Consider the following 23,532-nt stretch of genomic DNA (forward strand, 5'->3'; position numbering starts at 1 on the left):
GGATGGACGCTGCGGCGCGAGTTTGGTCTGCGTGAGTGGCAGAGCCGGGAAATCGCGAGTAGAGTGCGAGGAAGGGGCCATATGGGCTTTAGTGGGACCGGGTTGGGAAGCTGCAGCTCGGGCTGCCCTTCGTTGGGCTACCTTGTGGTGGGTGCGTGGAGCCTTGGTGCATCCGCGATAGTTCGCAGGATGACCTTGCTGACCACACAGCACACAACTAGGGGGTTCTACCTCGTTTTTGCCTCTAAGGCAATCCGAGGTAGCGTGATCCCCTAGGCACTTTACGCACCTAGGCTTGGCATGGCAATGCCTACTAGAATGCCCGTAAAGTTGGCATCTATGACACTGCGTTGGGGGGCCTCCCTTATGGGGAGTTTCGACTTTAAGGCCAGATAGACCGCAACAAGTCTTCAGGTTGAAGATCTTCTTGCCCTCATCCGTCCTTTCTAATATGACTGTGACCATGTCATACGGGACCTGGCCACGACCGCGATGCATACGGTGCACCTCAAGCACCGGAAAACCGTTGTTAACAAGGTCCTCCTTAACAAGAGTGGTTTCCCACTCCTTAGGGATTCCCTTTATGATGATACGGAGGATACGTTCCTCCGGGAGGGCGTAGGTATGGAATTGTATTCCTCTACCTTTCAGAATTGTAGTGAGCTTTCTATGCTCAGAAGATGACGGGACTTGAATTTTGATCCCATCTTGGGTCGTGCGGGCGCTGGTGATTACGATGTTCTCCTCTTTCGCCCGAAGGGAGACTTCGTTCCACCTATTTTTGTCCCTCATATACAAGGGCGGAGGGGTGGGACCTTTTTGTACTTGAGTGCCGCTGATGGCACTCTTACCATTGGGAGCCTTAGAAGGGCTGGAAGGGGCCTTACGGGCCTCGGGGATGGCAGAGGGAATCGACGTTCCCGAGGACGTCTTCTGGACCTTAGCAGGCTCAGATTCGCGGTGACGGCGGGCTCGTTTTCCCTTACGGCCCTCCACGAGCGTGAATATGTCCTCCGAAGAGGACGACTCCACACACTCCGACGACGAATCGGACTCGGCAACGTCCATAAGAACATCGCACGATTCCTCATCGTCACCGGTGAGGAGGGTAGCAGGGGAAGGGGAAGAAGCGCGCGATTGGGACAATGCAAGAGACGCGGTGGGGTGGGCAGACGCAGTAGGCCGGTCAGTGCCGGGAAGCGAAGCGAGGGACGCGGCGGGGCCGGGGGTCGCGGGGAGACAGGGTGACGACGCGCGGTCGGCACGAGCACTATCAATGCGGGGCGCGGAAGGCAAGGTTAACGCCGCAACTTGCGGTACTAATCGACATATCTCAGCGTAAAGCGCGCTGCTTTTATCCGCTAGGATATGCGTCAAAATGATTTTACCGATTTCGGCCCACAGCTCGGAGCTGTCGGCCATTTTTAAGGGACGGCCAATCTGCTATATAATAATTACTACCGCTTCGCAAAAGCGTTCCTCAGAGAATAAGCGGCGCAAGAAACTCTGAGGCGATCGCTGGCTAACTTTCGCAACTCGAGTGGGATTGCTCGAGGGTGTGTAAGAGTGAGTTTTGCCTCTTTGCTTGGGGTTAACAAAGAAGATGTGTGCTTATGGTGTGCCCTAAGCTGGTATCCCTTTGCCGATCTTATTGTGCAAGAGGGTTCCTATGCTCTAAGTGCGGAGGGTTTTTACACCCCGAAACACGAAGAGAAAAATATAAGGGGTAGAGATTGGTCACTCTACCCCGGGTGACAGCTAGGATCGACTAGGGTAGACCCCAAGGCCGGTGGTTCTAGCCCCGTCCGGGTAATGTGCCTGCCTCAAAGTGAGGCAAGCGGACGCCCCAGGGCCACGTCCCACTCAGCTTAGTTAACACCGCAAGGTATCCACTGAGGACCACGAAACTGTGGTTTTAAAATTAAAATCGATGCAACTGTAAAATAACAGTCGTTATTTTATCCTTGAAACTTAGATAAGCCAGCAAGTTCTGAGAAGAACTATTGTTGACTCAATGAATGGCGGCAGGGTCACGCCAGCAGGTAGCCGGCAGACAATGGCGGCACGGGGCGCGGGGCGCGCGGCGGGGGGCTGCGGGGCGCAGCGCGGGGAGCTGCGGGGCGCAGCTCGGGACCTCTGAACAAACGACCGTTCGGGACGGCCGCTCGACGCAGAGTCTGTCAGAAGCAGCGCAGGGGCGGTTTCAATGCGGCCCGCGTGTTACAAGCGCGTTCAGATGTCATATTTAGCGTTCAGTTCTCGTGCAACATTTTCCCACATTATCTTTCTGTATTATTTTTCTTACAAATCATACAAAAATGTTGTGTTTACGCAATAATTCAACGGTGGCAATAGGCTCGCCCGCTATTAGGTACATGGGGTGGGTGGGGATCAAACACACCTCTGCCTCCCCTTCAAGGATACAAGCGTGATGCTATGACATGTTTTTCACGTAAGCATGGGCTTCCACCTCTTAAACTGCCGCCGCACCTCACCTGCGCAGCTAGTTTCTATTTTTCACGTGACGATATTCACTTAGTTTCTTATATTAAGTACAACACGCGCGGACTGAAACTGCGCGGCTTTTATCAATTTAATTCAATTCTCAATTATTTATAACCTGCTCCTTGACCGATGACCATCTGAAGACCGCGAGAAAACGTTTGATGCGGGCAGAGAATCGATTATTGTGGTGAGCCACAGGAGAGGCTTATGTCCAGCAGTGGACGATTTAATCTGGTGATAATGATGCCGAAATTTTCATGTAGGCGCTCTAGTTATTGACAAACAAGCTTACAGTACGATGTTCACCGCATTCATGCAGTGCTGCCTACAGGCTTATTGTATAGGTAATGTGCACTTGCACATTACCTAATGTGCAAGTGAGGTTGGTTTAGTTCATAGTTCGAAGTTCATGGGTCAGCTGTGAAAACGCCACGCCGGGGATGTAGAAGGAACATTAGTTATAGAACCTTCATAAAAGGTATGGGTAATCGCACACTCAAGTCTCCAATTACGCATTGAATGCAATAAATTCATGGAACACCTTAAAAGAATTTGAAAAGAAGTAACGTACCTATAACTGAATCCCAACCTCAAACGTAATCCTAGCCTGTTATGTAGGATAATGAAAAAATGGATGGTGGACCCCGATTTAGTTTTCGCAGTTCTGAAGTAGAAAAAGGAGAAAAACAAGGACCAAGTAATTTGTATTTGTACTTGGTTCGTTCGTAAAGTAATAGCGCCATCTGTCGTCGAATAGCAAAACTAACTTAGACTTTTGTTTTTTTTATAGTTTTTTGGCCCGGTTTTATAAATCATCGGCCACTCAAAAAAAATATTTCAATAACATTTTAGTAGCATACTATTACCCCACCACTTTCTTTTCAATATTCTCTGATAGAATTATTAATAAACGTGGTAGCGTAGCAAAGTTAATCTAAATCCGTGGCAGCAAGTTTTTGTGTATTTCGATTATCGTTCTGAAATTATTTACATTTTTTTTATGAAATGGCAACTATTGGTAACATCCACACCACTGATGGTGACGTTTCCGAGTGCGACAGGAGATACTGATGGACTATTGAAAATTCCTATAGAAATATATAAAGATAAACTTCCTAGAAATTTTTAGTTTTCTCTGGCAGTGCTCGAATATGTGGTTATCGTTTTCTTACGTGTGCAAGTTATGATAGTTTTCGCTTGAAATTTACATCGAACATTGAATAATAACATCACGTCATGGGTGTACCATCGTTTGTGGCTTGCGCATTATTGCTTTTGACGCCTATTAGAGCGTTTTATTTACCCGGTTTGGCTCCAGTGAATTACTGCAAAGCCGGCGACGACAATGGGAAATCCTGCAAGGTAAATATAACGTATTTTCGTTTGTAGTGCTCTGATAGGTACTTAACATCCCACCATAGTTGGAAATGTAGATATTTATTGCATGGCAACGTAAGAGACCAAGCAATAATTAGCCACATAAAACCAGGAAATACGATAAGAATTTCTGTTAAAAGTATGCAAAATTGTGATAACTTGTTTGCTTGGTTTGTTGGATTGAGTAAATGAAATTGCATAGTCTGCTGACCCCAGTTGGGATTAGGCGTGAGTGTTTATATGTTGTGAGGTTTGTATTTCTCTAATTCACAAGAACATACAGTATAAGTGACTAAACATTGAATGTTGATTTCAGAATGAGATTCCGCTGTTCGTAAACAGGCTCAACACAGAAGAGTCTGTGATACCATTTGAGTACCATCACTTTGATTTTTGTACCACTGACGAGAGTGACTCCCCGGTGGAGAACCTTGGGCAAGTGGTGTTCGGTGAGAGAATACGACCGAGTCCGTACAAGTTGAACTTCTTAGAGAATGTGAACTGTAAACAAGTGTGTAAGAAAGAGTATAAAGCACAGGACCCCGATGCTCATAAGAAGCTGAACCTGCTCAAGATGGGCATGGCACTGTACTATCAGCACCACTGGATCCTGGACAACATGCCGGTGACGTGGTGCTACCTGGTAAATGAGGGTGGCAAGACTTACTGCAGCACAGGCTTCCCTATGGGCTGCCAAGTGAGGAGGGATTTGGTAAGTGATAATTACATCAGTAGTCAAAGAACTTACTCTAACACTATTCATTAGCAGAGGCACTAACAAGTGGAACACACATCAATTTTAGGCAGAAATTTTAAAAACCCTTCCAGAATTTTATATTGGCCAATAATCGGACAGAATTAAAATGACAGCTTGTATTTGCCTGGGTTATTCTTTCATTTTAAAATTAAAATAGGGAGGTGACTGCAGGAATCTGAGCCAACCATGTTATAATAATTGCTATTAAAAACAAAACTTACTATCACATCTTATACTACATTTGATGAACTAATATCTTGCAACAGGCTTTCACTGATGGTTATGAAATTATAACTAAATAATTATATTATAACAAATAGGTTTAACTCATGTTGTCAGAAACTTTAGTTGTAATATTGTTATCATCAATAAATGAGAGTGTGTCAGTGCTGATAATAGTCATTCATTAGTGAACAATATTATCGTTATCAGAGATTAATCATCCATCATTTAATTTCCAGTTGCATCCACTTTGTGAAGTGTATTGTTAACGAGCACTATAACACTACTGTTTAATGACCAAATAGGCTAGTTTCCAACTGCTCAAATTAGTTACTTTTTACTAAACATCTCAAACACAAAATTGGCGCGAAGGAAACATCATGGAGAAAGGTGATAAAATATTGTACTTATTATTACGTTTTTTATGATTAAAACTCATAAATGAGTTAAATAAAAAAAAATGATCAGTTTTAGTTCAGTTTAGTAACCATAATTTCATAATTGTCTATAGGATACTACTTTTGGGACCTAGGATACCATCCGATTATAAATTAAGCACATCTGACAAAAGGATCAGTTATAAAAATGCCATTCCATCTCTTTTCTAAAGAAAAAAGAATAATAGGTGGTATGTACCTATGAAGTTACACATATTTATTATTGTAAAAAAATATTCCTAATAATAAACAACCAATAACAATTGTATTTAATAAGAATAAATAACTTGTATACCTTATTAATGATGAGGCTAAGGAGTACAATACAAATATCTAATTTACAATAAGTTTATGCTAATTCATACTAGGGTTGCCACCTTTTAATAAAAATATTGTTTTTGTTCAAAAATGGTTTAAATCAAAAAGTTTTTTCTGTAAATGCGCGAAATTAAACGTAACATCTACGTATATTGCGTCACTTGCAGGACAGCACCAGCACTCTCCTGAATACCATTCTATACAAAGTTGATTGTCCTCTGGTAAGGAACTGGTTCTCTATTCATAAGGAGTCCAGACTGCCTTTATGTAATAAATAATGTTTGTGTTTCCGTATGTATTACCTGCTACTAACTTTATCATAAGATTTATTTGTTACTAACAAAATATAACAGCCTCCGGGTCTACTGGTTAGAGCTCACGATCTGGAGGTCCAGGTTCAATTCCCGATGGGGACATTGTCGAAATCACTTTGTGAGATTGTCCTTTGTTTGGTAAGGACTTTTCAGGCTTGAATCTCCTGATTGTCCGAAAAAGCAAGATGATTTCGTGCTTCGGAGGGCAAGTTAAGCCGTTGTTCCCGGCTATTAGCCGTAAAAACACCTCCACCAACCCGCATTGGAGCAGCGTGGTGGAGTATGCTCCATACCCCCTCCGGTTGATTGAGGGGAGGCCTGTGCCCAGCAGTGGGATGTATACAGGCTGTTTATGTTTATGTGTCAAAATATAGTTATACCGAAATAAAATATGATTAATCTAATTCAAACTTCAATAACATGTCTATTTGTAATGATACATGTACACACGTAAATCGTGAGTTGCAAGGTTTCATGATATGAAACCTGGTGGTGGACGTCCACCAACACCTTATGGTCATTTTGACAAACATCCGTCTTGCTTTTTTGTAATTGTTTTAGTGGAAATTTTTATATCATGTTGTTGTCTTTTTTTGTGTGTGGCGTCCTTTTATAATAAACTTTTTCTATTCTATTCTATATAAAGAGATTTTATAGGTTTAAGCCGTATTACAATTTCTCACACTATTAGATTTCAAGAAATAACATGTTACAGAATTTTCTGTGAAAGCAAATAGTATCGAAACATTCCTTGAACGTTTCCCTGACGCGCGCGTTATGTGTTTGTAAACACCAAACAATTAGGTAGGTGGGTATAATGCGGCGTCAAAGTGCGACAAACTCGACATTTTTAATACATATTCTTTATATTACTTGGGCAATTTAACTTGTTAGTTAAACATAAAGATAAGCTCACGACTACATCCCAATTGGGGTAGTCAGAGATACATCAATCGCAAAATGAACTGTTCCCACGCCTCATCGAGCTTTCTGCTAGACCAACGTGATAGGTGGTGGGATAGCCGTAACGCAAGTCTATAATATAATGGTCGACCCAGCTGTGTTAGTGAAAACTGCAGATAAAATGAATTAATAACTCATTGGTGCAAGTCCGGTACCACGGTTCGAACCAATGCTCTCCAATGTTTGAGAAGCAAGTCGGTGAACCATGAGATTACAGGGACTTGTTAGTTGAAATTACTTAAAAACTATGTTAGTCACTTTAAAAATACACACTACAGCAGGACAGGGACAGCTTCACCAACAGCATAAAATGCAGATGATTATGTGTTTGTGCACTTGTTCAAATTCTAATCTTATCCGTGAAAAAACGACTTGTGAAGAAACGAATCGGTAATTCAGTAATGCTCGATTCCGTAAGTGGGTAAATTTTGTATGATTACGACTTCCTATATACGTCCCACTGCTGGGCACAGGCCTCCCCTCAATCAACCGGAGTTCCCGGAGTTCGGGTTTCGACTTCCATTCGAAATACTTAATTCGATTATGAATAATGTTAATTTCACTCTCTCTTGAGGATCGTGGTCAGCATCAGGGTTGCATCTGGAGCGGATGATCTGCCTTTACCGGTTTCTATTCTTCCCTTACGACTGTGTAGAGTTTGGGTGACGACGAGTCTTCCACTTGATCGGTCCATCTAGTCGATGAACGACCACGCGATCTTCTGCCTTCAGTGTTCCCAACCACAATCAGTTTTTCTAAACTGTCATCACCTCTGCGCATCGTGTGGCCGAAATAAATAAGGAAGAAAGTAAATAAAAGAAAGTTAATTTATGAGTTAGTAATTTACGTTTGCCACGCATTTCTCCTCATCACTTCTATGAATAAAATTGTGTTTTTAAGGTTCCGACCCTCAAAAGGAAAATGGAACCCTTATAGGATCACTTTGTTGCCTGTCCTCTTTTTCCCGGGAAGGCGTGGAGGTATCAAGTTGAAATTAACGTCTTATACTTCAGTCTGCGGTCTCGTGAAGTTGTATAAAATCAAGCTTCTAAGTAAACGCATTGCAAAGATACGGCCCCATTCGCATGACCGGATCTACCTATGGGCTGATTGGGCTGCAGCCCAGGGCCCCGGGATTACAAGGGGCCCCCAGATCCCGCTAAAAAGTAGACCATAATTTAAAAAAAAAATGTCTTAAAATATTTTTTGCTATTAGTTGAGTATTAAGATAGGCCCCCAAGTAGTTTCAGCCCAGGGCCCCACAAATTCACGATCCGGCCATGCCCATTCGAGCCTTATTTTCTAACATTTCGCAAGGGAATCTAACCCATGGGTACATCCCATAAACCTAGAATCATGAAAGGCAAGAAGGAAGGTCTTACAGCACAAGTAAAGGAAAAAACTCGGAAACCGTTAATTTGTTGTTCCATTACAAAAATAATATGTTTTTGCAATTACAAACTTATTTGCAGTTGGTAAACTAATCGCGATTTATAACGATACATGGATGCGGGCAGCACAGGACCGATCGTCGTGGAGATCCTTGGGGAGGCCTATGCCCAGCAGTGGGCGTCGTACGGCTGATAATGATGATGGAGACGATAGTTACGGCAAAATAATATATTGTTTGTTTGCTACGTTATATGTACGTATGTACGTTTTTTCATAACACGATAATATTTTGAATTTGTTAGAAAATAAATTTAAAGCTCACGTGAAGCTTACTTTATGTAAAAAAGCTTATTATGAGATTAATGATTACCTAAATGAAAAAAGGGCCTGGTATTAAATGTGTTCCTCTAGTTATAAAGTAACTTGTAATGTATCCCAACATTGGTTTAAAAGATGTGTTCCTGTTGCAGTTTCTTGTTATTTCTTCTCCTCGGCCATAACATATTGCGAAATGACGTAGATTGAAATGTTAAATTGGCCTTCATCAAGTTTATCCATAATAATTACGTTGAATAAATCTTCTTCTATCTAGTGGGTTGTGAGGTGGAGTACCAACCTCATCAAACCTGGTGTCAGGGTTACCATTGAGCCGCCAAAGGCCCCTGACATGGCTCATGTAACGACTACTTACTTACATCAGTAAGTAGTAACCGGGACCAACGGCTTAACGTGCCTTCCGAAGCACAAAAAAATAATTGAATACATGAAGAATAAAGGCTATTTTTATATAACATTTATTTTACTCCCCAGGACACATGCATGCCGATAGTGACGACAGCCCCAGGGCAAGTGGGTACATACTACCTGTTCAACCACGTGGACCTGGAGATCACATACCACAGCGGCGGCGAAGAGGAGTGGGGCGTCGGCTTCGGAGACAACGGCGGGCGCATCATCTCGGCTAAGGTGACATTCATTTGTTTTATTCAAGACTAGCGACCCGCCCCGGCTTCGCTCGGGTGAAATGCTGAGGGAAAAATTAAATGTGACGTCGTAAATAAAATTATTAAAAAAAATTATAAAAAAAAATATTTACGACATCACATTAAAACCTCAAAAATAACAGTATTTCTCAACTATTTAATGCATGTTATTATACATATAAACCTTCCTCTTGAATAACTCTATCTATTAAAAAAAAATGTTTTTATTTTTGGCAACTTGCAACTCGAATACTTTGTCAAATCCACGTCAATATAAGCGAAAAGTAAAGTAAGCTATTTTTTTCTCATTAAAAGATAAAAAGTGGCAGTATGGACATATTACGTAGAACAGATTCATCGAGAATTTATCACGTAGTGGTATTTTGGTAAAACGACATGATTTTTTGGTTTACCGTTAGCACCAATCGCCAAATTGACATAATATATCGTCAGAATCGATATATTTTATCACGTTGCGCATGTCAGCCCTGCAGTGTTAATGAGGACCTCACAATTACAACCCATACGAGAGAAGTGTAGCTGATTTAATCATCATTTTTTAACCGACTTCAAAAAAGGAGGAGGTTCTGAATTCGTCGGGATCTTTTTTTAATTATGTTCCCCGACTACTCGAGGATGTATTATTTACTAGCTGCTATGCAATTTTTTTCATAATTGTAAATTTAACTGTTTAATATCTGGAGGCGGTGTCCTATATATGACAGGTTTTACATAGTTTAGGCACCAGGCTCTTCTCAAAAATTGTATGTACAAACCAAATGTCTTTTGTTATGGATTCTTTTTTGTGGAGGAAATAAACTTTTTACTTACTTACTTACGCCCGGAGTGATTTGTATTTTTTTTTCCTGTATGGATGTGTAAATGTCTGAAAAAAACATATTTTGAATTTAAATTTCGAATATATATATACAGGTGAAGCCAGCGAGCATCGCTCACGCGAACTCAGACCACTTGGACTGCAGCGTGCGGACTCCGTTCGAGATCCCGAGCACACTAAGCTATGATGAATCATTCAACATCATATACACATACAGTGTCACCTTTATAAAGAACAACACCATCAAATGGTCCTCGCGATGGGACTATATCCTCGAATCCATGCCGCAGACCAACATCCAGTGGTTTTCCATCCTAAACTCATTGGTGATCGTCCTGTTCTTGAGTGGAATGGTCGCTATGATCCTGCTGAGGACGTTGCACAAGGATATTGCTCGGTACAATCAGATGGAGAGCGGGGAAGACGCTCAGGTACGTTCATACTATTTAACATAACATAAGATCGCGACTATATTTCCAATTGGGGTAGTCACAGGTACACGGATTACATGATGACCTAAATTTATTAGTACTAAATTCTTGCTTTGTTAAGCATTGTCAATCAGTATTTATAACCTTTCTAACTTGAAGAACGTTTAATTGTTTGTAATCTTTGTGTATGCGGAGCAATCTTAAGTAAAACATTAAGATAAATATAAACAAATAAATAAATATTAATATTTTAGACGCCACACAGACTTAAATACAGCTAAAAGGCTCAAATAACCGTATATTTCGACTGCGTTGATTTCGAAACTTGTTTTTTTTTTTTCATACATAAGTATTATTTTATATTTGATACATATAAGCACAAAGTGATTTCGACAATGTCCCCATCGGGAATCGAACCCGGACCTCCAGATCGTAAGCCTAACGCTCTAACCACTAGACCACGAAGGCTGTTATTCTATTATTATTATTTTATATGTATATTACAGGAGGAGTTTGGTTGGAAGCTGGTGCATGGGGACGTGTTCCGCCCGCCGCGACGTGGCATGCTGCTCGCTGTCTTCCTCGGCTCCGGTTCACAGGTAGCTGCTTACCATCATTTCATCAGATGTTTCTTTGGGGGGGAAGAGAAGGCGAAAGCTTCTTGGAGAAGGCGAACGTCTTGTCTTATAAGGGAGTGAAGGAATTGGCATTTTATAGACAAGAATGAAGAATGCTACATCGACAAACGTGGCTCTTAAATTTGTGATGTGATGTTCGGGGAGCTAACAGTCTCCTCAATCAACTGTAGGAGGTATGGAGCATACTCCATCACGCTGCTCCACGGTTGGTGGAGGCATTTGAGCTAGTAGCTCGGGACCGACGGCTTGACGTGCCTTCCGAAGCACGGAACCATCTTACTTTTTCGGACAACCATGTGTTTCAGTCTGCAATGTCATAGTCAAACAAAGGAAAGTCTCACAAAGGGGACTTTCGAAGAGTGTCGAGAATCGAACCCGGACCTCCAAATCGTGAGCCCATGCCTTCGTGGTCTAGCGATGAAAGCATTGTGCTCACGATCTGGATGTATGTTATGCATAGCATAAGCTCACGACTATATCCCAATTGGGGTAGTCAGAGATACATCCATCGCAAGATGAACTAAGACCCACACCTCACCGACCTTTCTGTTAGACCAACGTGCCGTATCGCCGTCTATAATGGCCGAGTCAACTGTGTTAGTGAATATTGAACTAAGTATGTTATCAAAATTAAATCAAATCAAAAATCATTTATTTCAGACATGATGTTCCATATTACATTAATTAATTACACACTTAAAATTAATTAATAAATAAAATTAAATTAAATTAAAATCAAAATTAAAATACAATAAAATTAAAATTACAAAATTACTAGTAGTTTTTGTTTGTCAGTAAATGCATCATACAACAATGGCGCATGTACTGACAATCAAACCTACTCAACCCCGTTATGTAGGTCAATAAATACTTTATTTTCCAGGTGTTCGGCATGACGTTGGTGACCCTAGCGTTCGCGTGCCTGGGCTTCCTCTCGCCTGCTAACCGCGGCGCGCTCATGACGTGTGCGCTGGTCGCGTGGGTGCTGCTAGGGGCTGTGGCGGGCTATGTCAGCGCGCGCATCTACAAGAGCTTCGGCGGACGGCGATGGAAGAGCAACATCCTGCTCACTTCCATGGTCTGCCCGGGGTGAGTGAGCGAGACAGCTGATTACATTATATTACGTTATATAGTTGCTTGGTGCTGGGGACAGTAGCGGGCGGTATCAGCGACGCCGATGGAAGAGCAACATCCTGCTCACTGCTATGGTGTGCCCGGGGTGAGTGAGCGAGACAGCTGATTATGTTATATAGTTGCTCAGTGCTGGGGACAGTAGCGGGCCGTATTAGCGCGCGCATCTACAAGAGCTTCGGCGGACGGCGATGGAAGAGCAACGTTTTGCTCACTTCCATGGTCTGCCCGGGGTGAGTGAGCGAGACGAACTGATGTTATCCACCATATATTTAAAAGCGTACGAAACGACTCTTGAACTCTCTTAATAACAAAATTAATCATGTCATACTAGAGTTATCCAAATACCAAAAAAATTAAATAAATATTGACCAAATTGGAGATGTCCTAAAAAAGGTGCAGTCCGATCTACTCTGAACCGGCGTGCGTGTTTGAAACAATTGATGAATGTGGCAAGAGAAGTGTGTCAGGATCGAAGCGAATAGAATTCCATAGTCTCTCCTTACCCCGGTAGGAAATATGCGTGAGTTTATGTGTGTATGTAAAATACATTGTCTGTTATTTCTTCTCTTTCTTCATGACGTCATCTTCATTCCAGGGTGGTATTCTCTCTGTTCTTCATAATGAACCTGGTGCTGTGGGGTAAGGGCTCGTCGGCGGCGGTGCCATTCTCAACCCTGGTGGCGCTGCTGGCGCTCTGGTTCGGAGTATCTGTACCACTCACCTTCATCGGCGCTTACTTCGGATTCAGGAAGCGCGTAAGTGCTTGTTGACTACTGTGATATCACACTCCACAAAAAAACGAATTCTCACCGTATCCCGCCCAAGGAGTAAGTGTGAGCAAGACACATAAGCCGCGCGATCTTTCGTCATTTAAGACTAAAGTATGACCCAGAGGGGGTGAGGTCCGCGCCCGATACGAAGGGGGTGGGGGGGGGGGGGTTTACCGTTCTACCGTAGCAATATCATGTACCCACTTTAGAACCCTGTCGCACTATCAAATTTGACATTTAATGAGACTTACGGTTTAATTTGTCAAAAACTTAATGTGACATGGTTTCAAAGTGTATACATATTAGTACTCGTGACCGTACTGACTACGATTATTTGACCACTTTTATTAATGACGTCACAACAATATTACATACATTCTACACATTTCTAGAATGTTTCCCGTTCGTCCGAACGGTCGACGGGTCTATCGGCCCAACTCTCTTTTTCCATTTTTCTTTTTTCCCTTTTTACGACGGATGTCAGATTATAATGGCAAACGAGAAACATCGTCTCATTCGAGCGGTCGAACTCCCAAGTTCGATATAAAGTTTTGACAAAAAACGTTCGTAAAAACTCTAATGAGTAGGTTATCTTTTTTTACGTGACTTATTTGTAAAGCAAATAGTATTAACTACTTGATCGGAGTAGGTGGTCATCGTGCCTATTCCTGTTATACAGCATACAGGGTGTTAGTGGCAAGTTAACGTAAGCTTTGAGGGGTGATTCAGACCATGATTCTGAGTTGATATCAAGTGCTATTTTGATAAATAAAGGTTGATAGTACTGTAATAAATAAGTAACAATTTTAATTACGAAGTTTGCATGTTAAACTAGACTAGTTTAAATGGTGCCAAAGTGTATACAGGGTGTTAGTGACATCGTAACGAAAACTTTGAGGGGTGATTCAGACCATGATTCTGAGTTGATATCAAGTGCTATTTTCCGTCACAAAAGTATGGAACTGAAAATAATTTTAAAAAACATTAAAATTTTCATGAATTTGCCACAGAAAATTCCACTTGATATTAACTCAGAATCATCGCCTGAATCATCCCCCTCAGTATTAGTTACGGTGTCACTAACACCCTTTTCATATCCATCCTGATCCTGTGGGCTTGCTCATACAGAAATCGGTCACGACTACAAGGGTTCTGCGTTCGCTATTTTCACTGTGTTGTTACATCACACACATACACACACACAGCAGGCTTTGTAACATATAAAATAAACTTTTCATATTGAAAAAAATACCTTACGTACGTATATCAAGTTACCTTTTGAAACCGGCTTCTTTAAACATTATTCGCTTTTCTTTATGTCTTGTTATAAGGCCCAATATAGCTATGTTTTTTTTTTTATAATATACAAGGTGTTAGTGACATCGAAAACTTTGAGGGATGATTCAGGCCATGATTCTGAGTTGATATTACATGGAATTTTCCTGTATGTACCCACTGAGAACCCTGTCGCACTAACATATTTGACGTTTAGTGAGACTTACTGTTCAATTTGTCAAACAAATTAATGTGACAAGTACCAAACTTTGATAAATAAAGGTTGATAGTACTGTAATAAATAAGTAACAACGTTAATTAAGAAGTTTGCATTTTAAACTAGACTAGTTTAAATGGTGCCAAAGTGTATACAGGGTGTTAGTGACATCGTAACGAAAACTTTGAGGGTGATTCAGACCATGATTCTAAGTTGATATCACATGGAATTTTTTGTCGCAACTGTATAGAACTGAAAATAATTTTAAAAATTACTCAAATTTTCGTGAGTTTTCCGACAGGGAATTCCATTTGATATTAACTCTGAATTATCCCCCTTAGTATTCGTTACCATGTCACTAACATCCTGTATTTGCAGTTTGACTCGTGACCGCATGCAGATGTTGAATCAAGTTTGTGGACTTGCAGATCTTGGAGCACCCCGTGCGTACAAACCAGATCCCGCGCCAGATCCCGGAGCAGACCCTGTACACGCAGCCGCTACCGGGCATCGTGATGGGCGGCGTGCTGCCCTTCGGATGCATCTTCATACAACTGTTCTTCATACTCAACTCGCTCTGGTCTAGCCAGGTAACTGACAGTTACTGCTGCCCCATCTCCGCCTCTGCAATGCCTCTTAGCGGCAGATTTTCGTAAAATCCAAAATTAGTGAGCGCCTACGTCCTAAACGGAGCCTCCGTGCCAACATTTCGGCTCCTAGCACTAGTAGTTTCTGAGATTTCGTGATGAGTGAATCAGTGACCTTTGGTTTTTTATAGTAGAAATGAAATGAAATTTATTCGCTCTAGAGTGGTACAAAAGATCTTAAATATACATTATATCAATAAAAGTCCATCACTCAACCATACAGCGTGCGAATATTAATCTAAATATATAAAAGGAGAAACTGATTGACTGACATATCAACGCACAGCCTAAACGGCTAAACGTACGCACTTGAAATTTGGAAGGGACGTAGCTTAGGTACCGTAGAGGTGCACTAAGAAAGGAATTTCCACGGGAACGGGAATTAGCGGGAAAATCCTTTTGTATGAAAAATCTAAACCGCTTAAGTTAGACGCTTGAATTTTGGCATGCAGGTACCTTATTTAACTTAAAGCTTATTTGCAACAGGATATTGCAAAATTCCCACGGAAACGGGAGTTAGTGGGAAGAAACATTTGTATGACAAAATCTAAACTGCATAAGTTACATGCTTGAAATTTGATATGACACACACAAAGATCTCTCTTTTATAACACGCCACGCGGACGAAGTCGCGGGCAAAAGCTAGTATTAAATAATTTGTAATTAAAGGAACATTTAATCTTTAATAAATCTGTCTCAAAAAAAATAGATATTTTAAATACACAAAAAACAATTAACCTTAATTTAAATAAACGGGTGTGACTTTAAATTTAAATATTCTTTCACTGAATAAAGGTATAGTGAATAGGATTTTTTTTAATTTACTTTTAAATATTGGCAATGGTAACTCCTTTATAGTAAATGGTAAGGCATTATAAATTTTAATACACATACAATATACATTATTATTGGTTAGAGTTAAATTAGTTCTTGGCATATATAATGAGTTCTCATACCTTTTACTGAAACAGTCCATGTCATGTAGATGTAAATGTGTACCGCTTGTTCCAGATGTACTACATGTTCGGTTTCCTGTTCCTGGTGTTCGTGATCTTAGTGATCACGTGTTCGGAGACGACCATCCTGCTGTGCTACTTCCACCTGTGCGCCGAGGACTACCACTGGTGGTGGCGCGCCTTCCTCAGCTCGGGCTCCACCGCCGGCTACCTGTTCATCTACTGCTGCCACTACTTCGTCACTAAACTCAACATCGAAGACGCGGCCTCCACCTTCCTCTACTTCGGATACACCGTCATTATGGTTTTCCTCTTCTTCCTCCTCACTGGCACCATCGGCTTCATGGCATGCTTCTGGTTCGTCAGGAAGATCTACAGTGTCGTCAAGGTCGATTAAACTGCCAGCATCCAGTGTGATGTGCTGTGAACGTTTTACTTACTAATTGCTGCGAAATTATATGGCCAGTTGATGGAATTGTGTGATTTTATTGCTAGGTATAGTTCTTGTTGGTTGTTAATGGCGTCGGGTCTGGCGTGCACCGACTATTTTAACTTAATTTTACAATTCTAAAACTAGCTCTGTCTTTTTCTTGCACTTATTGTAATTGAAGGACGGCACTAGTCTAAAGAGCTGTCAAATTAAAATAAAATTAAATCAGCCGCCGGTGTCCGCCAGATTAGGGACCATTAACGTCCGTTAGAGGCTGTAAATGTTTAAATCTGTCCGTTTTCGTTGCCCAAAGTCCTCATATCATATGCACTATCACAATGGACGGCCCTGGTCGACGCGGAGGGTGTGAAGCGCACCAGTCCGTTAAGTGTTGCGATTGGAAGTGAGACTGCTGTACACTATGTGATTATTGTATAAAAGTTTATATGGGAAGTAAATTATAGTCACGCCCTGTTAGTTGTCCATGTCTAATTTTAGTCGATATTCTCTATGTTATTTCAGCTGCGGAGGGATGACCGATTTGACTCGACATTTGATTCGAATCGGTAAGAATAACTTTAGCGCCTGCCATAATTTTGACCTGATAGATTTTTTCTATCCATGCCATACGTTGAGCGCGTGGCTGGCGATATACGGAACGTTGCTGTTATCTAAAAGAAAATATACAGATGGGGTAGGTACATACTTGTACAACGAAGTTATACCCTACTTAACGTAGTACAATTAGAATGACAGCAGGATAGAGATATAGTACATCGACTAGTGCGAAAAGGACGAGAGATGTCTCTTTCGCACTAAAAGTATACAGCTTAGTATGAGACGGCAGATACGTCACTCTAATTACGCTACGTTATATATATGGTATTAAGTATAACTGAAACTAGGTATTGAGACATAGACTATGATAGATGTAGAGTAAGCATACGTCAAATCGCTTATCTATCGGTAGCTGTGTTAGTCGTTAGTTGTAAATAAGTATCGATGAAAAAAGGATTTAATCGAATTATTTATTTTATTCACCGTCAAGTATACCTGCACCATGACTATGAATCTGTTGGTAGAATGTTTGGCTGAACTCTGAAAATAGTACTTAAATATCCGAGAATAAACGTCGATCTGATTATGACGTAAAATTTTAATCGAAATGCAATACCTAATTCCTTATAGCTAGTATCCTAGTTTTACATGTTTAGTTGAAAGATTTTTCGCAAGCAATCGCTCAAATTCCAAAATCTAAAAATGAAGTTAACAGTGTAACACCTAAGCTGAAAGTAGATATAATTAAAATTAAGTCTATAGGGGTGACTATTGTCACAATTTTTCTTTTATTATCGTGTGCGCATACGCAAGGTTAGTTTAATTTGAACTAATTTTATGATGTTCTAAATATGCTTAGTTTAAACCGGATCAGTTGGATGTAAACAATAAATTGACTATTTTAAATGGAATTTTATTTTACCTTTTGGGACTTCTCAATAACAAAACCATATTGAAAATCAAAACAATTTTAATAAATAAAAATAAAATAGTTTAATGGTTACTTTAAGGTACTTAATCACTATCACTGCTTTCTGAAAGCTCAGCCCTATCCTTAGGCAAGATTGCCTTTCTTTTAGTTAGTTTCTTTTTCTTATCAATTTTAGTCTTCCTAAATAGTTCAATAGCTTTCATTTTATTTTGCAACAAACTTTCCTTCTCTTTCTCCCTTTGAGGAATTATTTCTTGGAATCTGTCAGTTTTCAGTATGTTAATTTCAATACTTGATTTACCATCTTGTCCCTGCGTTACTACTGTAACACCGTGACCTTTAAGTACATTAGCCTCATCGTTTTTCTTTAATTTAGCTTTAGTTGCATTACCTTCATTATTGTTTACAGTTTCACCAGCTTTTTTATTATTGATTTTCCTTTTCCTCACAGGTTTCGCCTTTTCTACAGTCGCAGAAGACTGTTCCCCCAGAGGTAATTCAGGTCCCATTCTCTGGACTGCAGCTTTCACCCTTTTGCTCATCTGCTCTTCCAAAGACTGAAATACTATCTTCTTTTTGAAGTAATCTTGAACAGATCTTTGACTTTTTCGTTCCTGTATTCTCTTTATTACTGGCTTTATGATTTCATCAAGTTTGTTCTGAGACCACCCAAACTTAGCTTTCGTATAATCTCGTAATATTGTAATGTCTAATTCACCCCAAGTGAATTTATCTTCACTTTTCTCGACATTTGGTTCTAAGTACGCCTGGACAACCTACAACAAATCATTATTGTAGTTAACTTTTTTATAATTAAACGCACGAAAATACGAAATCGAACGAACGTTTTATACGAAATAGTTCCTATAGCTTACCCTAATACTTGGGAAGTCGTCATTTATATCAACATTTTTCAATTTCTTCTTCAGTGTTGTATTATCAGTTCTTTTCCCACCTTTTACCCATTTCTTAAACTCTTGGAGACCAGCTACAACTTGCGCGTAACGATCTTGCTTCGAAGTTTCGTTCAGAAACTGTTTTTTATTGAAAGGGAAAGACGCAAGAATCTCCATAGCTGTAACAGGCCCTACTCCAGTGACTCCAGTAGTGTAGTCGCTGCCGACCAGTAGAGCTAACAACACTAATTGCTCTCTAGTTAAATCTGGAATGTTTGAGCATACAATTAACATTTTTCATATTATCGAAAGTAGAATCATTTACGTATCAAACCAACTATACTTACTAAAAGATCGTTCAATTCGTTCCGCCAAAAACTGCAATACATGCTTTTTCTGATTAAAAAAGTTTTTATAAACCGTTCGTCCACCAAAAAGCCAAATATCACTATCATCTGTGATCGTGCCGTCAGTTAAATTCACACTTTCCAAAAAAGCGCACTGGGCTTCTGCCTCCATAGGCGCTACTATGTATGGTATGCCAAATATTTGAAGTAGTTCTTGAGCTTCTTTTGTCATTTGCTCAGTAATGTTGCGACTAATACGGTCTAACCTACTTTTTTCTTGTATTAAATCTTGTTCTTCATTTTGCAGTTCTTCAGCCATTGTATTCAGCTGTTCTATTGATAGTGGTTCTTTGGGAATTTTAATTGTTTCGCTAGCTACATCAGGCTTGGATTTAACAATAGTGATTTCGCTTTTATTAGCTTGTTTTGAAGAGGTATCATTGTTATTTATGTTTGCAAATGAACACGGCTGTTCAACGTCTGCTTCTTTAGTTTTGATGACAAACTTTTCAGGCTCTTTTACGCATTCTAAAGATAATTCAATAGCTCTTCGAAGTTCGTCTGAGTCGTCTAACGGCAATTCTACGGCGTCTTCAGTCTCGTTTGAACATTCCAAGGGAATTTCAATAGGTATTTTGGGGCCATTCGTAATTTCAAATGACGTTTCTCCAGATTTTTTAGTTACACTTATAGCTTCTAATGACATTTCAATTGCCTTTTGAACAACCTCTGTGCCTTCTAAGGATATTTCCATGGCTTTTTGAATATCGTTCGAACTTTCCAATGACATTTCTATAGCTTTTTTAGTATCGTCAGAAGTTTCCAGTGACATTTGTATAGCCTTTTGAGTATCGTTAGAGCTTTCCAATGACATTTCTATGGCTTTTTGTAAATCTTCATCAAATTCATCATCCATGTTGGATTTTTCTTCGTGTAATGGAGGCTCGTTAGCTTTAGCAACATCAATGGAAATAACTTTTGCCCCACTTGTTGACGGTTTTACAGTACTGCTTTCGACTTTTGCTTGACCAGTGAAAATATCTGCAAATATATCATCATCGGGTGGTGCTTCAGCGCCCATATTTAGTGTTACTTGAACTACTGGTTTAACAAATTCATCATCTTCGTCTGGAACTTCTTCAAAATCTGCGTCACTTGAGTCTGATTCGTTTGTTTCTTTTTTGAATATTCTACTCGGTCCGGGGATCGGTTCATCTGGTACCGCTATTTTAGGTAGAACCCGCTCTTCGTCATGGTCCAATGCTTGTACACATTCTAAACTAGAGTCAAGGTCTATAACATCTGGCACAGGATTTTCAACGCAAACTACTGATGCTTGGGTTGCATCCATTATTGTCGGCGAGTTTTCATCATCACATGTTGTATTTAACTCAACTGTGCTCGGATTTTTAACTTCAACAGAATGTTTTATTGGTTGTTGACTGTCTAAAATGCACTCATCATCACTAGATGATAGATTTATATTATCAACAATAACAGACTTCTCATGATTAAGTTCTTCTATGATTTGATCTACGTCAGGGGCTTTGGGTTTAGTTTTACTTTTTGTTTTAGGGCCTACAATATTATCAATTATTTTATGAGTAAAATCACTGTATTGCATTATGTAAGCTTTAGCAGAAGTCATATCTGGCTGTTCATACCCATCATCATCCTCGGAGTCAGTGTAATCTGTATCAGTAAGCACTGATGTCCAAGAATCATCTGTTTTAGACGTGCAAGTGCTGGTATTGACATCATTAGCATTCTCTAAAGACATTTTTATGGCTTTTTCCAAATCTTCCTCTAACTCATTCTTTTTCAGTTCTTTTTTTGGCACTGTAGTACTTTGTTCCTCTTCTTTATTTTGTTCTTTCCGTTCAGCAGCTTCTTTTCTCTGTTTAGCTTCAGCAAGAGCTTGTTTAACGTTTTTGATCATTAGGATTCGTGTATTGTTGTCAGATGCTATGCGCCGAGTGGGTAAACTCTCTATCTTGGTATCAATGCCTTCATCATTTAACAAAGACTCCAAATCGTTTAATGACATTCCACTATCTCCCATTTCTTTTTCTGTCTCTTGTAAACATTCTTGAACTTTCCTTCTTTTCAATAGCCTTTGCATCTGTATAAAAAAATATATCATCAATAACTTTGCATAATATAAAAAAATCCACTAGATTTTGTTGGTGCTACTTACCTGAAAATCGGAAAAGTTATCACTCTTTTTAGGCAACTCGTGGATCTTTCTCCAGGAATTCATTTTTCTTGTTTCCTTTAATTCTATCAGGAGATCATATTTTTCTTTAGTTGGTAAAGTTTTGAAGTTGTCAGACTCAAGATCAACTGAATGTAAATCAATAACTGATCCACTGGAATCTTCTTCTGAACTGAAAATTTTTTTAGATTAACTCCAAAGTACTTATTTCTAGAGTGAATTTAAATATTAACACGGGACTTCACAGGTTTAATATACTTGTATTTAATGTATGTAATGAATACCTACTCTGACTCACTCTCTTCGTCTTTTTGAGGTAATGCAGGAAGTTTAAATAAGTCATCATTATTGGCAGTGTTTGAGTTTGGTTTCTTCGGAGATATTTGTTTGCCCAGCAAACTACTGACTGCAGTCTTTTTACTGAGAAGTAAGGCAAGCTCTCTCTTTAGCCTCTCTGACTCTGAATTATATTTTGCCTTGCTATCTTGCCTTCTGGCCTGTAAGTAAACTCTCATAGAGAATAATTTTATATTCTTTGTTTATTACAAGCAGACAGGAAAAGCCAAACAATGCTAAATAAAAAAATTTAATTAAATGTAGCAGTCTTGCCAAGGACTTTTATCATTTGCAATGTAAGTCTTACCAAATTCAATATTATTAATACAACATTAAAAGTATTCTTTCCATTTAGTAAGAAAAACAAATCAAAACTTACAATAGTTTCCTTTTTCAAGTCAGGAAATGCACCATCAAAGACAAAGACAGGTTTTATTCTAAAATAGAGCAACTTGCACAGCCGCTGAAACAGTCCCATTAGGTGAGCATTTGGTAGAGGAGCACCTTTGGCATCCTGGTAACCTTTCACCATCTGATGCAACCATATTGAAATATCTGTTGGAATAAGAATCCAGTAAATTGAAACATAAAGGCACATTGTAAGCAACTGCAAGTAATTAAGGCCAATTGAATGCAACTAATTTGCGGTGTAAACATACCGACGGCTAAGACCTTATTCTCGAGCGTCTCGACGGGCACGGGCTTGCCGGCCGGCTCTATCAGCCGCCACAGCCCGGTGACTCCCATCGCGTGCGGCTACACTCCAGATTTTTTGTTTAGCCTAATGTATCAGTGTACATAACAAAGGTCGTTTCCCACGAGATCGCCGGTCAATCGTCGGTCTCTTCCTCACACATCCACCTTTTCGCTTCATGAACTCGACGTATTTATCACGCACACAAACATAAAACGAAATGTCTGCTACTGGCTCACTGCGCTCATAAATATGTGTTCGGTTCACTACAACATATCAAATGTTTTACTACGCCGCGAACGCCCACTCTTTCCCACACTTTATTTTCTCACGCCCCATGCGTAACCCCACATCCTATGACCGGCTGTCTCGCCGTCAGTCGCTGGCGGCTCCGCGGTTAGGTCGACCGACGACAACAACCGCTCCGGGCGGTCTTCGCGCGACCCCACTCGACACGATTTTATTTTTTCCCCTCGCGTATGTCGACAACACGCTTGCAGTTCTATATTTTTTCGTGTCTATGGTACACTTTTGACAGCTCGTATTTCTGGCGTTGTCTGTCGTATTTATTTCAATCAAATAAACATTAAGTTATATCGACTTTCTACAAAAGTATTTACGCGAAATCATGAAATGAACGTTTATCAGTCGACGGCCAGCGTAATTCAAGTGTAAATAATAAACAATATAGTGTGGAATGTTGGCTAAACTGTCTGAAAATTCTGCCGTCGAACAGGTGTTTTTGAATGAAATGTGTTGCAGTTCCCATCGTAATTAATTTATAGTGCCGTGAATAATACACAAGTGTATCGATCGTGGAGATAATATATTCGATAGGCCGGTTTTATTTCACAAAATCGACGTTATCACGCGTCGACTCGACGTGGGGTGATAACGGAAGACGCCACTCTACTCATCACAGGACACTGTTTACGTGCACTCAGACGATGC

At 40.2% G+C, this 23,532-nt stretch overlaps 2 protein-coding genes across 2 annotated transcripts; one reads left to right on the forward strand and one right to left on the reverse strand.

Annotated features, from left to right (window-relative positions):
• The first annotated feature begins 3,525 nt into the window (after positions 1-3,525).
• Positions 3,526-18,068, forward strand: LOC126381857 (transmembrane 9 superfamily member 2). The gene is made up of 9 exons (XM_050031384.1): positions 3,526-3,867; positions 4,199-4,594; positions 9,096-9,251; positions 10,202-10,537; positions 11,044-11,136; positions 12,059-12,264; positions 12,905-13,064; positions 15,000-15,161; positions 16,230-18,068. Exons 1-9 carry the CDS (start codon positions 3,742-3,744, stop codon positions 16,569-16,571), a joined length of 1,977 nt encoding a protein of 658 aa, XP_049887341.1. The 5' UTR covers positions 3,526-3,741; the 3' UTR covers positions 16,572-18,068.
• A 46-nt stretch (positions 18,069-18,114) lies between these two features.
• LOC126381810 (DNA excision repair protein ERCC-5) lies at positions 18,115-22,902 on the reverse strand. The gene is made up of 7 exons (XM_050031307.1): positions 22,547-22,902; positions 22,267-22,442; positions 21,840-22,048; positions 21,534-21,723; positions 19,337-21,458; positions 18,969-19,255; positions 18,115-18,869 (listed from the first exon to the last, which is right to left on the reverse strand). The coding sequence occupies exons 1-7, from the start codon at positions 22,632-22,634 to the stop codon at positions 18,177-18,179; spliced, it is 3,765 nt and encodes a 1,254-aa protein (XP_049887264.1). The 5' UTR covers positions 22,635-22,902; the 3' UTR covers positions 18,115-18,176.
• Between the last annotated feature and the right edge of the window lie 630 nt (positions 22,903-23,532).

Source organism: Pectinophora gossypiella, chromosome 1 (genome assembly GCF_024362695.1).
Source record: "Pectinophora gossypiella chromosome 1, ilPecGoss1.1, whole genome shotgun sequence".
NCBI classification, from domain to species: Eukaryota; Metazoa; Arthropoda; class Insecta; order Lepidoptera; family Gelechiidae; genus Pectinophora; species Pectinophora gossypiella.